General features: G+C 41.3%; 1 protein-coding gene across 1 annotated transcript; it reads right to left on the bottom strand.

The window, feature by feature from the left end:
* Positions 1-1810: 1810 nt before the first annotated feature.
* Positions 1811-13948, bottom strand: LOC149432458 (indolethylamine N-methyltransferase-like). Its single transcript, XM_089665175.1, has 3 exons — positions 13790-13948; positions 5846-6053; positions 1811-3137 (listed from the first exon to the last, which is right to left on the bottom strand). The coding sequence occupies exons 1-3, from the start codon at positions 13926-13928 to the stop codon at positions 2687-2689; spliced, it is 798 nt and encodes a 265-aa protein (XP_089521301.1). The 5' UTR covers positions 13929-13948; the 3' UTR covers positions 1811-2686.
* Positions 13949-17308: the final 3360 nt, after the last annotated feature.

Genomic DNA, 17308 nt, shown 5'->3' with positions numbered 1-17308 from the left:
CAATTATGCTGTTCTGGAATGCCCATCTCCCCTTCTCCCCCACCAGCTCCAGGCCAGTTCAAAATTACAGCCAGATGACTGCCAGAAGCTCAAATGTGTTGATCTAAGGAGACGTCAAGATGAATCCAGAAGTACGTGGAATCCTTGTTCTTTATAGACTTACTCAATAATAGTGGTAAGAATCTGATGAAATTTGATTTGCCTAAATTTTAGTAGATAAAGTAGGGAAGGGGAAGTAGCACATCCTCCATACCAATTAAAGCCAGCAGCGTCCTCTCTCTGCAGTCAACCAAAGTGGCCAAAAATGTACTGTATGAAAACTAAGCTGAAAATTGCATAGGCTGATGAAACCCTGAACTTGCATTTTTGGATGCTAAGCCAACAATCCTGCAATGCTCTATTGTCCTTCAACTAACAAAACTTAAGGTGTATGCAAACAAAATACTAAAATTACTAAAAATGTGTAAATAGCACTATTTTTATTTTGTAAATTTAGCTGTTCAAGATTTGTTATACAGTATATGTTGAGGTTTACTAGGATTGTAAATGTAGCACCCTTCTAGGTAGCTAGGGGGAGCGCCATCTTCAATTGTTAGTTAGAGGCCGAGTAGCAGCCTGGGTGTGATAGCCAAGTGGGTCAAATTTAGGTCAGAGCTGAGAGGCTCTGCAGACCAGCTCTCTGGAATTTCCCCCTGTTCTAGGACTTTGAAGAAATATCTAGAAGCAATGGGTGGAGATGAGGACTGGCTGGTCTGTACTCTTAGAGGATCCTGGTCAATCCCCAACGGGAGGCTTGGCAAAGGGTCAGGGCAGCCTTAAAGAGTAACTGAGCCTGCTCAGCAAGAGGAGAGTTAGAGGAGAGTTTGGGTGGAAGAGGGGAATGTGAAGCTGGAGAGCAGGAGCCTGGGAGGTGGCCCAGATGGGAGAGGGGCTCACCTCCAGGCAGGAGGACCATCTGTGTGTCAGGGAAGGAGCAGCCCAGCTAGAAGGCCTCGTAGCAGCCATCAACCAACCGGCAACATAGGAGAAGGACTAAGTGAGTAGACCTGCACCCCCTGGGCCAGATGGGGAAGGAACACTCTGGTGGAAATCCAGATTAGCAGCTACCTGGGACTGTCTTACTCTAACGTGGCAGGCACTGAATCTACTGCTCAGGAATTTCCCTCAGATAGCTAGATGATAGAAGGATTCATCTGGGGTCGGGGGTAGTACAACTGGAGATGCTGGCTAGCTCTCCAACAGAGACTGTTTTGCTGTAAAAATCTGTATATACTTCCAGGAAGTTGTCCTCAGTTTCTTATTTCCATTGGGCATCCCGTACACCCCTTACCCTATCCACGTTCAAATCCCCTAATAAAACTTTAAAACAAGCTCAAGAACTGGGTATTGTGTCCAGGATGCAAGTTGATGTGGAAAGTGTGTGTTGTCTGGCTGTGCAGGACTATAAGGGGACCCAAAACTTCATCAACTCCCAATGGGGTAGTGCTACAAAAAAGACAGAGGGAGCATGGGACACAAGGAAGGACCACAAAATATGTGTTAATTACAAAGACACCAGCAACAGCCTTTCAGATACCCATTAACATTTATAATGTGCTTATTACTGAAACATACTGGAATACCAGCCTAAACAATATAACAATGTATGTGGATATTTTAGTTTTATGAAAACTTGTTGACAATATTGAGATTTGTAACAGCAACTAATATAATGAGACTGTATTCTGGGAGACATTGATTGATAGATAGATAGATAGATAGATAGATAGATAGATAGATAGATAGATAGATAGATAGATGGACAATGACATAGATTGAGAGATTGTCACTTTTATTTTATAATGTAGAACAAATGTACAAATGTATCACATATTATATCTTTAGTATATGACCAGCACACAGGAATCAAATACAAGGGCTGTAACAAAAGTAATGCAAAGGTGGGCATAACTCTCTTATTAACCTGCATACGTCATTCAAATTTCACATTTTGGTAGGGTAACGCTTCCTCTAAACACAGGTACTATTCCACACAGTCTCCATCCAATGCATTAGCTCCATTGTTGAAACCAACTCTCAAATTCTTTTTGAAAAAATGTAGGTGTGCACTGTTGTACTCACTGCTTTTCATTGGACCAAACAAGTGGAAGTCGGAGGGTGCTAAATCTGAGCTATATGATGGCAGGGGGACCACTTACCAGCCGATTTTGCAGCTTGCCTGATTTGTTGCCAAAGATGTGTGCAGTCACACATTGTCATGCTAAATGTGGATCGTTTTCAGATTCTTGTTTGGTCTTTTCCTTCTAATAGCTCCTCTAAGTTTCTAGGTGTCTCAATGTACTGATCATTGATCATGTTATGGCCAAGTTCCAGAAAATCAAGGAGAAAGAGGAGTGACGCCATTCTATGGACTGATTCTTAGTTTCCAGACCATAAAGATAGCCCACATTTCATCCACTGTCACCAGATCAGCAAAATGGTATTTTCATTGGCTTTAAACACTTGCAGCAGATCACACCTGAATTTTTTTTAAAGAGAGTTAGGTTCATTGATGGTGCAAACGCATCATTTGTGATGGAGACTATGCTGAGTAGTAGCTTTGTTTAGAGGAATAATTACTCTACCAACATGTAAAATTTGAAACGTTATGTGCATTGGTACTAGTAATTTGTTACATTTCATATAATCAGCGCGTTGAATTGTCTGCATTTTTTATTGCCACAAGAAAAAAGTTGGCCAAGCTGTCGGCAGTGTGGAAGTGAGCCATTCTCTCAGGGATTGGTAATATGTCCATGCTTTGTATTGTGTATCCAGCCTGGATGATTGCACCCCTCACAACATCTTCATCTAGGGAAAGACAGAAGAAGGCTTTCTGCTGTACCATGTAGTAGGTGTTCCCCAGGGCCCCGATAAGCACCAGGTGTCCTCCTGGTTTTAGCAGTCTTGTGATATTCTGAATAGAGCAGCGATATGCCTCCAGGTCTTTACAGGCTGTCTCCAGGCAGAGGGAGGTGATCAGGCAGTCTGCAAGGGGGACCTCAGTGGGGTCCAGTGGATTAGTCTTGGTTACATCACACTTCAGAACCTTCTGTATTCTGGATCTCAACTTATTCTGCTTCTCTTCCCACTCGTCCCTGCTTTTAAACATGAAATATTAAACTTGGTGAAGCTTTCTATGTCTTTATTTACATTGAACCTAAATTTCACCAACCTAACTAATGTATCAATGTAACACTTTCAATTATTTATTACCTTTACCAGAGATCACATTACTCTCCCTGACAATGTCTTCATATGCTTTTGCTTCCACAAGGAACATTACTCAGGGAGGACTAGTGAAATGTTCCTTCCTACCTGAAGACATCATCTCATGCAGGCCTAGTTACTGATTCTCTGCTGGAGAACATATTTGAACTGCTGAACTGGAGATGTAGGTCACAAAGCTGTATATAATTATGTGAAAAAGTAAGTACGCCCTATGGAAACAGTTGACTTTTTTAACCATATTTGAACAGGCAAACATTAGATCTTGATTCAAATAGTGCATACAGCAAAAAAAGTCGATATGTATGACATGGAATTTACGTGGAGTATTTATTTTCATGATACAGATTAACAAAAAGGCAGATTTGTAATATCCTACACCCTTACTGTCAGAGCCTGGAATCGAACCTGGGCCTTCTGCGGTGAGAGACAGTGTTTCTTCTCACTGAGCCATCTGGAATGCTGGACAGCTCCCTTGACAATTCTTTGGATGATCCTGCCTTTGCCCTGTTTTGTCTTGAACCTTGAACTCCTTGCTCCTCCCATGAACTTCCTATAAAAGCCATGTCTCTGCACTTCCTGGTTGCCAGATTATTGTGCCTTACCAGCCAATAGCCGCTAACTGTTCCTGCTGCCGGCTTCATCTACGTTACCGACCTTTGGCTTGCTACTGACTACGATTCTGCCTCATCCTATCTACTACCATTGGTGACCGACCCTTGGCTTGTGACTGACTCCGCTTCTGTTTGATCCCTGAACTGTTTGATCCGCTTTCGGTTTCCAGCCTACTCATTCCCTGGTGGGGTGATCCTGAGATCTGCGACCTGGCATTCACACGCAGCCAAATCCATCTCCACCATTAGGAGCTCTGGGGAAGACCGGTGGATGCTTAGACCCCGCACCTCAGGTGAGCCTGCGTCATTCCCAGGGTGGGCCGCTGGTGTACCAATCCTGCTGGTTTCAGGTAAGCCTTACAACTGCTGTAGCAACTGGTCTCTGAACCTGACCCAGATCGTGACACTTACATTTACCAGTACTTCAAATCTATTAGAATCCAGATTATGTTTCAATAATTACAACCTTATGAGGATGTATGGAAGTGGAACCTGTCTAATTAAAATTTCAAATATCTAGGATCTGGTGCTCTCTTTGCTATTGACATGTCATTATGCCAAGATCAGTAGAGCTCTCTTAGGCTATATTGATGCCTATGAGTCTGAAAATGGATTTAAAAAGAACCTCAAACTCTGAAGCCTCCTCTGGCTACCCATCAGGTTTTGCATAGACTTTAATATCCTCTTGCTCACCTATAAGGCTCTTCATAGTTTGGTGATCCCATTACCTGTCTGAATTTTTATCAACGTACTTCCCCTCCCATAACCTCTCCTCCTCAAATTCTGGGCTTCCTTCTGTTCCCCTACACTCAGTGGGAGACAGAACCTTCTCCTGGTTTGCTCCAAAATTCTGGAGTACATTTCCAAAGAACATCAGAGAGTCATCTTCTCTAAACTCATTCAAATAAAATCTAAAAACATTGTTCTTTAGACAAGCTGTCCTTCTTTTCTTTTGTTTTACCCTGTGTATTTCTTTGTGTGTTTTTGTTTCTCTTGTCTTTGAAAAGTACTTTGACAAGCTACCTTTAAAGGTACTATATAAATTAAAGGTTTTTTTTATTATTATTGGCAGTAGTAGTAGTATATTGTTTGCAGTTCAAAGTTGCCAAATGATTTGTCATCAACCATTCCACTAGAAGGAAAATAATCTACAAGTGGCATAAATTTCAAATAATTGCTAATTTGTTAAGCACTGACTGGCCCAGTAAATTCCAACCAAGAGCTGATTGTTATCAGAAATCTCCAAGGACCTCCAAAGTTTCATTCATGGTGTTTAGGTAACTCTTGCAACTGTTGGAGTCAAATTGCATGCAGCTACATTCAGAAAGAGATTGCATTAGTTTAACCTGCATGAGAGAATTTAAGAAAAGTTTTTGCTTTCCAAAATTAACATTACATTACAAGAAAAATTTCAGTTGGCCCTTAAACATATGGGCAAAAAATGGGCCTTTTGAAACCATGCGCTGAAGACTGATCAGTCAAACATTGGGTTGTTTGGTCACAGCAAAGTCATAAGAACTGTGAAGCATAATGGTGAAAAAACATGATTTAGTGCTTGTTTGCTGCATTAGAGCCTAGGCAGCTTGCAGTCATTGCAATCTACAGTATATACATACTGCATCATATCAAAGTGTGCTTAATGAGAATGTGAAGCAATCTATCCAAACATTCAAATTGCATCGGAAATTAGTCTTTCAACACAATAATGATCTGAGATGCACAAGCAAAACCATCAAAAATGGCTTGAAAATTAAGAAATAGAGTTATGAACTGCCCTAGTGACTTTATTCTCACTGAAATTTTGTAATGGGTAGTTCATACAAGGAAACCCACAAACAGCTTGCAACTGAAGGAATTTTGTATGGAAAAGTGGTCAAGATATGTTGAAAAAGTCGGCAAGTTTCATTGGGTATGCTTAATTTTTCACATTACTGTACATAAGCTCTTGGTAGGATTACATTACATACCTTTTTTCTTCAATCTCACAGACAGTCTTCACAATTTCTGACCAGTCAAAAGCCTCTGGGTCATTTTTCAGCCACTTCTCAAGCTCTTCTCGGTTCTGGTCTGTGAAATCTGAGGCAATGATGTAAGGAAAAGATTCACATGCAGATAGAAGTTGGTAGATGGTGGGTCCAGTGCCAATGTCAATTAGAACATCTCCTCTGATCCCTCCTGCAATAGAAGCCAAAGTTTGAATTGCAAACTAGACAAACTGTGGGTCAAAAATGTAATGTCTTTATCACAACACCATATTGGAATAACAATATAACAATATCCCAGGATGTATTAGTTTTAGGAAAATACAAATTAATTTTATTAAAAAAAATAAATTGCATAAAAAAAACAAAACAATAGTGGACTTGATTGTAAACAAAACAGTAATACAAAAAATGTGATCTAAATTTACATAAATCCAAATCATGTATTTTGCAAAAAAATACATTCAATAAAGTCTAATCACAATTTCCAAGTATCCTTATCAAATATTGTGTGACCAGTTCAAACAATCCCATTGTCTAAATAAATGTTAAATATAAAACAGCCTTTTTGTGTAAAAAAAAAAAACGCATATCTTCAGTGTCTTTAAATATTGCTCCATGCACTGTGTGTTTGCTGTGTATTTGTGCACTGCTATATATGTGCCCTCATTTTGAATAATGGACCCCAGTAGTTAAAAAAACAGTAGGTCAAACAGCACTTAAATGTAATAGATATACTCCCATGATATCCACGTTCAAAAGCTGCTGTCATCTAGCACTTCATTAAGAATCACTACTTTGATGTTACATGATGTCAGTGTACCAGTGGCAGGACCATTATCACTAATAATAGTAGTAGTGACTCCTTTGGTGCAGGTGACTTTGCATATTCTGGGTGTGAAGACCACCTTGATGTGCTGTCTGGTTTCCCACTTTTTGTGGTAGACATCTACCCACATGTACTGTATCTTATAATTGAAAATTGCATATGTAAAGTCACCTGTACCAAAGGCTGCTTATTCATTTTTTTTTTTTTTTTTGAATATATTTTGTGCACAATGATTATTTTGATATATGAAAATGTAGATCACATATACAAACACATGTTATAGGATGTATTGGTGTTTTGTTTAGTGTCAAGCGCACTGTTTGGTTTTTTTTGTGATAACTAGAGCGCTTCATTATTTTTTAATTAGATTTATTTAGTGTGATATTATAGCACATATTAGTGGGAGAAGCTCTGGGCATATTTATTTTAAAATTTAAATACACACTGCCCAAAAAAATTAAAGGAACACTTTTTAATCAGAGTATAGCGTCAAGTCACCTAAATTCCTGGGATATTGATCTGGTCTGTTAAGTAGCAGAGGGGGTTATTAATCAGTTTCAGCTGATTTGGTGTTAATGAAATTACCTCCACAACATCTCCAAGATACGCCCGTTCCTAACCTCGGAAACCACTAAGCAACTTATTCACTCCCATGTTATCTCTCGCCTTGACTATTGTAACTCCCTCCTCATTGGCCTACCGAATCTCAGGCTATCCCCTCTTCAGTCTATCATGAATGCTGCTGCCAGACTCATCCACCTTACTAACCGTTCTGTATCTGCCACCCCTCTCTGCCAATCCCTCTACTGGCTTCCCATTGCCCAATGGATAAAATTCAAAACAATAACGTAAAAAGCCATTTATAACTCTGCCCCAAATTACATCAATGATCTTGTCTCCAAATATCACCCAAACCGTACTGTCTGTTTCTCGCAAGACTTCCTACTCTCTAGCTCCCTTGTCTCCTCCTCCCATGCTCGTCTCCAGGACTTCTCCAGAGCTTCCCCCATCCTCTGGAACTCTCTACCCCAATTTATCAGACTATCGCCTACTCTGCTCACTTTTAGGTGATTTCTGAAAACCTATCTCTTCAGGGACGTCTATCCTGCCCTCAGCTAATACTGGAATCTTCTACTCTTCCAACCATTCCATCCCTCAGTTACTACCTTTTGTACCACTAGCCCCTCCCTCCTAGATTGTAAGCTCCAAGGAGCAGGGCCTCTTGTATTGAACTGTATTGTTGCTGTATGGTCTCCCGTTATATTGTAAAGCGCTGAGCAAACTGTTGGTGCTATATAAATCCTGTATAATAACAGGTGCACTAGATGGACAACAATGAGACGGCCCCCAAAACAGGAATGGTTTTACAGGTGAAAGCCACTGACATTTTTTTCCCTACTCATCTTTTCTGACTGTTTTTCACTAGTTTTGCATTTGGCTAGTGTCAGTATCACTACTGGTAGCATGAGGTGATATCTGTACTCTACAGAGGTTGTACAGGCAGCCCAGCTCCTCCAGTCTCAAGAGCATCAAGGAGATTTCAGGAGACAGGTAATTACTCTAGGAGAGCTGAACAGGGCCGTAAAAGGTCCTTAACCCATCAGCAGGACCGGTATCTGCTGCTTTGTGCCAGGAGGAACAGGATGAGCACTGCCAGAGCCCTACAAAATGACCTCTAGCAGGCCACTAGTGTGAATGTTTCTGACCAAACAATCAGAAACAGACTTCATGAGGGTGGCCTGAGGGCCCAACATTCTCTAGTGGGCCCTGTGCTCACTGCCCAGCACCATACAGCTCGATTGGCATTTGCCATTGAACACCAGAATTGGCAGTTCCACCACTGGCGCCCTGTAATTTTCACAGATGAGAGCAGGTTCACCCTGGACACATGCGACAGACGTGAAAGGGTCTGGAAAAGCCACTGAGAACATTATGCTGCCTGTAACATTGTTCAGCCTGACTGTTTTGGTTGTGGGTCAGTGATGGTCTGGGGGGGCTAATCCATAGAGGGACGCACAGACCTCTACAGGCTAGAAAATGGCACCCTGACTGCCATTAGGTATCAGGATGAAATCTTTGAACCCATTGTCAGACCCGACACTGGTGCAGTGGATCCTGGGTTCCTCCTGGTGCACGACAATGCCCAGCCTCATGTAGTGAAAGTATGCAAGCAATTACTGTAGGATGAAGGAATTGATACCATTGAATGACGCCCATGCTCGCCTGACCTAAATCCAATAGAACACCTCTGGGATGACATCCGACGCCGTCAGGTTGCACCTCAGCCTGTCCAGGAGCTCAGTGATGCCCTGGTCCAGATCTGGGAGGAAATACTCCAGGACACCATCCGTCTTCTCATTAGGAGCATGCACCAACATTGTCAGGCATGCATACAAGCTATCCAACATGATATTTTTCTCCTTGAGATCTCATGTATTTTTAAAGTGTTTATTTTTTTTAGCAGTTTATAATGACCAAAACCTCCTGTTAGCTGACTGGGTGGAGTGATTGTAGAGTAAAGCCTACTTGTTTCACATGCTGAAGGCCTTCCTTCCTGACCTGACTGTTCACAAAGATGATGGGAGAGACATTCTGGTGCTGCCAGAGCTGGAACGTACCACCTGAGCACAAATTACAGCCAGACTAGAAAGACTGTATGGGGCTATGACCCCTGAGGTGAAATTGAGGCAGCAATTCTTTGTGAGGAAGCAGCAAGAAGGCAAGACTATTTTTGAATTTTCTATTGATATTCAGAAGTTGTGGAAATGGCTGATGGTTGTGCCTCCTCTGGACCCCTAAACAAGTCAATAGGGATTAATTTATCTCAGGGATTTGAGACAAACCCCTCCACTGGACACTGTAGTACAAGGTTAAAGCCGACAAAGACTTGGTGTTTAGTATTAGCTGATGCAGTGGAGAGAGAGCAGGAGGATGTAGAAGCTCGAGTTGAAGTAACCCAAGGAGGTGGATGACTACTATTGAGGTAGGAAGCCCTTGCCCTTTCTCCTCTTTCTGTGGTGGAGTCTGCTGTTCAGGGACTGACCAAGTTCCTCGCTTCCATCAACCAAGAAGTTCCAACTATAAAATGGGAGCGGGGGCAAGCCCTGGTGAGCAACATCTTAGTGGATAATCCCGATATGACAGAAAGCATAGGTTTGGTCATCGAGTGGCATATAGCGAGAAACTAGCTGGGAGGATAACAGGAATTCTCCCCGCCATACCGCTAAACTAGGTGTTCCTGGGGCAGAGGGATGACCTGTAGGAACTTCTTTGTGTGTCCCAGGAGTAACTCCAAATTTATATCATTATCCTCTGTGCTCACTGTGGAGATGAATGGACGACAAGCTCAATGGTTGGTGGATACAAGGGTTGAGGTGACCACCATAGACAATGCTTTCTACCAACTGTATTTTAGGCAGGCCTCTACCCTGGATCCATCCTGGCTAACTTTAAAGGCTGTGAATATTGTTGTTCCGTTAGAAGGGGTTGCTTGGATGCTCATTAAAGTATTCGACCAGACAGCAAATCACATTGGAGTGGTGGTAACTCATGGGTCAGCCCCAGTAGATGTCCCTGTGGTGTTTGTCAAGAATGCCTTACCAGAATTAGACCTCACTTAATCACATAAGAATGCTACCAGTTGTCCCCTCCCAGGAGCAACTTCAGCTTTAAAATCTAATCAATGCCTATCAGGCTGAATTCAAGATTGACTCTCAGCAGCCAGAGAATAGGGGTAGTGAGGTTGCCACAGAGACACAAGATGCAGCTAAAGCAAAGGCAAAAGGTAATCTGTCCATGCCTTGTGGGAGCTTGGAAAAGGTTGCAAGGAGCCACTGTTATGATGGAACCCAAACAAGACTTAAAAATAATGTGTGAGTGGCCAGGACTTAGTTCAAATTTCAAACGGGAGAAGGTATTAGTCCAAATGGTCAACCTGAGTACCACCCCCATCTTGCTGCTCACCCAGCTGATAGTTGCTGAAGTCTACACGTTCACTAAGAAAGTTATTGAATTGACCTGCTCAGGGTTTGAGGCAGTATGCCATTTTTGGGGGACAAAATGTCTGTGTTAGAGGGCTCATGGTATCAGCATCTGTTGGAGCAGTTGGCCTTACTTTTTAGATGAATTCTCCATCAATTGATGGGAAAGCACATCCTGATGTTTACCAAAGGACCAGAAGATAATATCTGTACTGATGTTCTCGATCATCCTATTCATACTGGAAAAACAGCCCTGATTAGGGAACAGTATGGCAACAATCCACAAGCCCTGTGCCAAGAAGTCAAATACTTGCTCCAAAGCAGAGTCATCAGAGAGAGTACAAGTCCTTGGGCTGCCCCTGTAGTTCTCGTTTGAAAAAAAGATGGAAGCTTGTTCTTCTTTGTCAATCTTAAGTTTAATGCTTGCAACCATCAGGACACTTGGTCTTTAAACAGCCTTACCTGTTCTCCACCTTACATTTTTCCAGTGGCTATTGGCAAGTACTGGTAAGAATGAAAGATCAGGAGGAAACCGTCTTTATTGCTCCTTTGGGTTTGTACGAATTATTTGAATGCCCTTTGGTTTGACCAATTCACCCAGTATCTTCCAAATGTTTATTGAGAGGTGTTTGGATTATCTCTGTGAAACTGTCCTTCTGTATCTAGATAACATTATTTTCTCCAAGAGCTTTGAGGATAATATTCAACATCTAGTTCAAGTCTTCACGCAACTGGTACAGTACAGACTGAGACTAAAGCCTACCAAATGTCATCTCATGCAGATTCCCACACAATATTTGGGTCATATCGTGGAGGCTGAAGGAGTGTCACCAGAGTCAGCCAAAGTTCAGACTGTGAAAGACTGGCCAGTTCCAAAGACAGTCACGGAGCTTCATTCAATCTTAGGGATAGTGGGGTATTATCAGTGGTTTATGCCTCAATTTGCCTGAGTTACTGCACCACTTACACAACTGGTTTGTTGACATTCCAACACAAAGTTAAGCTGTCTCCTTCCATACAAACGCAATGGCATGATGTTCAAAGATAGGCTTTTGAGATGCTTAAAAAAAAAGGTAAAGACTGCTCCCCTTTTGGCACATGCGAACCACTCTAAGCCCTTCCGGATATACACTGATGACATCTGTCAAGGTCTCAGAGTGGTGCTAGCTCAAGCAAAGGATAAAGTGGAATGTGGGATTGTTTACTTCAGTTGAAGCCTGCAGCGTAATGAACATCATCCACACCACTATAGCCCCTTTAAATTGGAACTCCTAGCATTTCATTTGAGGACATGTGGACATCTTCACTGGCAACAACCCACTTGCCTATTTAGGGACCACTAAGCTGAGAGCCCTGGAAAAGTGGTGGGTTGCAAGGTTAGCCCAGTACAACTACTGTGTACCATTCAATAGAAGCTGGGCTGCCTGCATGGATGTGGATGTGTTATCTCACTATCCTGTGGAGCAGCTGCAACTAGAAATAAACAAGTGTTTAGAGAAATCCAAAGTTGCCCCTGTTGAACTAAAACCAGCTGAGTAAGACTCAAGAGCAATACAGGTGAGACAGGAGTCCCAACCAGTGGCCAAAATACATTCCCTAGATGAGTGGGCCACTCTGCAACAGCCAGATCTTGACATTGTACAAATGTGAAGGTTCCTCTTCAGGGACCATCGTCCCACCTATTGAGAGCAAAGCAGGCAAGTGCTCTTGTTTTTATGTTACAGTATATGGGCTTCAGTGGTAAAATTCTATTGTATTTGTCACAAAATTCTATGAACCTTCTTGGGAGAATTCTTTGTACCACAGTTTACACCTACTCCTATAAAGTAAACTTTTCATCATACCCTACACATTACCTTTTGTGTGAGTGTAATTCTCTGCAGTCAGATTTAACAATGGTCACATGAGCACTAGATGGGTCCTAATGTTTCTTTTCATTACTTCAAGCAGCTATAAACTCTAACTGAATAAATTTTATTTGCTCTATGTATTGTATATTCTAAACATTCGTCATACTTTTTTAAAAATACTTTTTGTTTATCTCAGTACTGCTGATCTTGTGCAGTCTCTTTGCAGCCACTTCCGTCTACAGGAACTCCAGAGATGACTGCATGGCATGTTTCAGGATAGATTTGTTTTATGCTGACAACAATGAACCATGGCTGTGTATTGTGTGTTGAAATGGCTACTTGTAGTCTCCATCAGAGGCCCATATGACAATTTAACAGAGGAACCAATTGGGACAGAATGTTATCACCCCATAACAGGAATTGCCTGAACAAAGTCGTTAATTGCAGGATCTCGAATGATTGTTCTAATGAAAGCAGCAGATTTAAAAATATTAAAATTGACTTTTGAAATAAGATTTTAGTGTGTGCCGTTCAAATTACAGAAACTATGGTGCAATAAAGTAGGTAGTAAAGAAATGTGAAAATGAGGTGCTGGATACAAGTTTTCATCTGGTGAGTTAAATCATCAGTGGGCACAATAGTTCAGCAACTCACACAAACTGGGGGTACCTCTTAGATATGGGGGCCACCCAGAGTTGAGAATCCATGTGTAAAAAGTAGAGTACCAAAGCAAGTATCCTGACTATTTAATGATAAAATTGATAAATGAAAATACAAATGACAAAACTTCCAATGCATTTTGGAGGTCAGACAAGCTCCCTTCTCTTCATGGGTAGACATAAAAGTACATATAAAGATAAGGTATATAAATACAGTGTACAGAAATAAATAACCACATCCAGAAGTATATTTGTCTAAATTAAAATATTTTATGGACCTAATTAAACCACAAGAAAGACCTAAGTAGAATATTGGTAAATATAAAAACTCATATAATACTGTAGAATAAAATGTTACTAACAAGGAGCAATCAACTCTTTTCATAATATGGAAATTAACTGCCAATCAAAAAACCTCAAATACCCAGAGGCAGTAAAAATAAATTACAGTTAAAAAATAAAATACAGAAAAATTAGCATTGCTAAATATAAAACTTTTATAAGTGTTTGAAATGACGACTAATATTTTGAAAATACTAATTATTGTTAGAGGAATAATAATACTGCAATTGTAATAAATAATGTATATCTATGGTAGAGTGTCTACATACCTGGCCCAAAAGTTTCAAAAAGTTTTTGAAGTCTAAACTTCAGCATGCTGTCTCTTTTGGTTCCAAGAGTGCAGAAAGAAGTCAAATATGCCTTAGGGTCAAAGCTGGATAGATATTTTTCCCCACCAGTAAAATCCATGTTATCAGATGGAGAGACTGGAGATTCTGAAATATAAATACAGGAATTGTTTTTTAAGCACTGGAATAAAGTACATGGGGAAAGATTAACTCACGTTAAATAATTGTTATAACTGTTTACTTGTACATTCCTTAATACGTATGAATGTGTGAAAAGTCATGATGTGTTAGTAGCATTGGGAAATATGACCTACACTATATGACTAAAAGTATGTGGACTGACTTCCAAATGATTGAGTTCATGTGTGTCCAGTAAAGGTTACTATTAATTCTACATCATACAAAGACATTTTGGACAATTATGCTCTTCCAGATATAGCATCCTCCTAGATAGGTGCTATCTAGAAACGCATCTCCACCATTCAAGCCATCCAGTCAACCAGGGATGGATGCAGCCTAAGACCAGAGCAGTAGTCACAATAGGCAGCCCAAAATCAGAACAAGGTCAGCACTAAACATAATAATAATAAAAAAGTTACATGCAATGGCTAAAGATATACCAAAACCCTAAAGTGCTGTAAACTAAAACTGCAGCGCTTTAATTGATTTAATTTCAGCAGTGCAAATTTTGTTTACAGCAAGCAGCTAGATGGCTGTCATACGAATTTCATAGACCCAGAGGTTAGAGTCTGCAAGTTACCCAGGTAAAGAGGGGCTGGGAGCAATTGATGTGGGGTCATTGAAGTTTAAACATATATACAAGTCAATAGAGGAGGGGATAGAGGACTGGGGGTCAATGGCAGAAACTGACTTGACTGTGAAGCCGAAAAAGGAGAGGGTTCCCAGGGTTCTGACCCAGACAGTGATGAGAGGGAGCATGCTGTTAAGGCAGTGTGCCAAGAATCTCAGATTAAACGAGGCTTATGTGAAGAGGCCTCATCTATCCCCACCATGCACTATGGCCCAAATTTGGGCATAAAATGAAGCCTCCAAGCCACCTTATTTAAAAAGTGAAAAGCCCCTTCGTTCCACCAGGGAAAGGAGACCAGAATGAGCTGCCAAGACTTGCACTCTTCCAGCGGAAGTATGGGTATGACTTCCCCTATGTCCCATGGGAAGTCGTGGAAGAAATTGAGGCAAAAAGGCTCTCTTGTTGCGAAAATGAAGATTGGGACTTTATGTTTGTGCCTAAGAAATTCCGGAACCAAACATACCCCCATCTGTGGCAGCAGTTCCAAGCCATTAAGAGGAACTTGAGTTTGAGGAGGTCCATGCACATGGACAAAGTTCTGGCTGTAAAGGCTTGTTGCATGGACCGTTGTGTTCCACCAACATCTGCTGTCCTGATGGAAAGATGGTCCAGATCCCCATTACTGAATTCTGCTGTTAGGAAAAAAATTTAGGAATCCACCTGCACTGCCTCCTTTGCCCTGGGGTAGGCCTATTCAGTCAGCTGAATTACTGGTTCTTCAAATGACAACCAGCCTGGGTACAAGCTGTGGAACATGTTCTCAGGAGAGGAGAGAGACTCCTGGTTTATTCTGCTGTTAAGAGTACTTTTAAGGGGGCAATCCCTCTAATTCCCACATCCCCTTCCCTACTATCCTTGCAAATTAAAGAGAAGGGTGTTTCAACTTCTGCACAGAGGAAAAGCAGAAGTCAAGTTCATGTAAGTGGCTGTTGTGGCAAAGGGTCAGCTACTCACTAAAATTCCCCAGCTCTAAAGAGGAAAGACTTTTTCATTTAAAGCTTTTCCAACTGTTGGGGAAACCCCAAAACATAAGGGGTTTCAGTAACTTTGACTGCTGAAGCCAAATTTTCAAAAATGAAGATATTTATTGTACAAGCATGCAGGGAGAGCAGCAAGCAATACAGAGTATTGTTAAAAAAAATCTGCTCTGGCTAACTAGGGCCCTCTAATACAATATATGCTTTCCAGTGGATGGTACCTGACTATCTGATCTCTCTGTCAAGAGCCATCTGTGTTTTTGGAGAAACTTCTGGAGATGTGATTATTTGTCTACGTGTAAATGTCCATCCAGTTTGACAGGTCCTCAAAGGCTGTGACAAGAATCTTGAGGTCAATAGGTTATGAGAATGCTGTGGAACTGGTAGCAGGTCAATAGGTTGTGAGCAGGGGCGGACTGACAACTCATGGGGCCCCCGGGCAATAGGGGATCATGGGGCCCCTGTGTCCTTGCCCAAACTCAAAAAAGCCTATGAAAAAGGTACCAGGGGCATCTCATTGGGCCCCCTACTGACCCCGGGCCCTCGGGCAGTGCCCGAGTTTCCAAATGGGCAGTCCGCCCCTGGTTGTGAGAATGCTGTGGAACTGGTAGCAGAAGTGAAGTACCAGATGTTAAGCCAACAGGAGAGGGCATGAGGTGTGGAACTGGTTTTTCTCATACAGAAACAAGGAAAAATAAATAGGTTGTTAGGCCATCTAATTCAATACCAATGTATTTCATATTTATATCTAAAATGGCTGCTCCATTTTACCCTTCACCAACCAAGTTCCTTAGGATTACAACTTAAAGGGACAAAACCCTTCATTCTAAATCCTTCCTTTCTGCAAGGGGGGAAGGGTGAAGATTTAAGCATCTTGCAGAAACTGAACTGTTGCTTGACATAGTGGACAACTCTTGTTTGCTTTGTAGGGGAAGCATGTGTTTCATTCTGCAGCTCTAACAAGGATTCGTGGACTTTGATTAGCAGAGCCTGAACCCAAATATTTAAAAGGGACTCTACTACTGTTGCTACGTGTTGCTAAGTATCCCTGGCTAGAGAACACATGTTTATGTGCAGATGTCTAGACAGCTTAGCTAGGATGTCTGTTTGTGCTTTGTTTTCCAGGGCTTTGGAGGACGCCACATGGCGAGACATAGCCAAATGTACATATGTTACTTGTTTTCAGTAATAATATCTCAAGTTCTCTTTTTATGCCCAGTAGGGGTCTGGACTTGTATATAGTTAGGCCACTAGGTGACGGGAAACTACTAGGAGTAGAATGTGATAGTATTGTGAATTTTTTGACGGGGTATCCCTGCAGGGATAGTGCTTCAATCTCTATTCTCCTAATTGGATTGTACATATTGGTCTGATAGGATATACTAACTTTGCTTTATTTTATGTGAAGACCGTTGAACTTCGGGTTCAGTACTAACCCATTACTGTAAATACTTTTGTGTATATAGTTAAGATAGGGACAAGTTAGGAAACATGTACATTTTTTGGTTACCCCACCAATTTGTTTATTTGTGGCAGGGGGTGCACTCAGTAGTAGTTTGCACCTTGGTAGGGCTCTACCAGTGGCTGTGTATATATGTGTAAATATAATACAGATATATGTATATATATATATATATATATATATATATATATGTTTATATTATTTTATACTTCTAATTTATTGCATGCATTTGCCAATATGTGGACTGCCAT

This window comes from Staurois parvus, unplaced genomic scaffold, assembly GCF_062004578.1.
Source record: "Staurois parvus isolate SC_StPar_1 unplaced genomic scaffold, SC_StPar_1.0 ptg002140l, whole genome shotgun sequence".
Lineage (NCBI taxonomy): Eukaryota > Metazoa > Chordata > Amphibia > Anura > Ranidae > Staurois > Staurois parvus.
The sequence above is the reverse complement of the archived record's forward strand: the minus strand, read 5'-3'. Positions and strand labels throughout refer to the sequence as shown.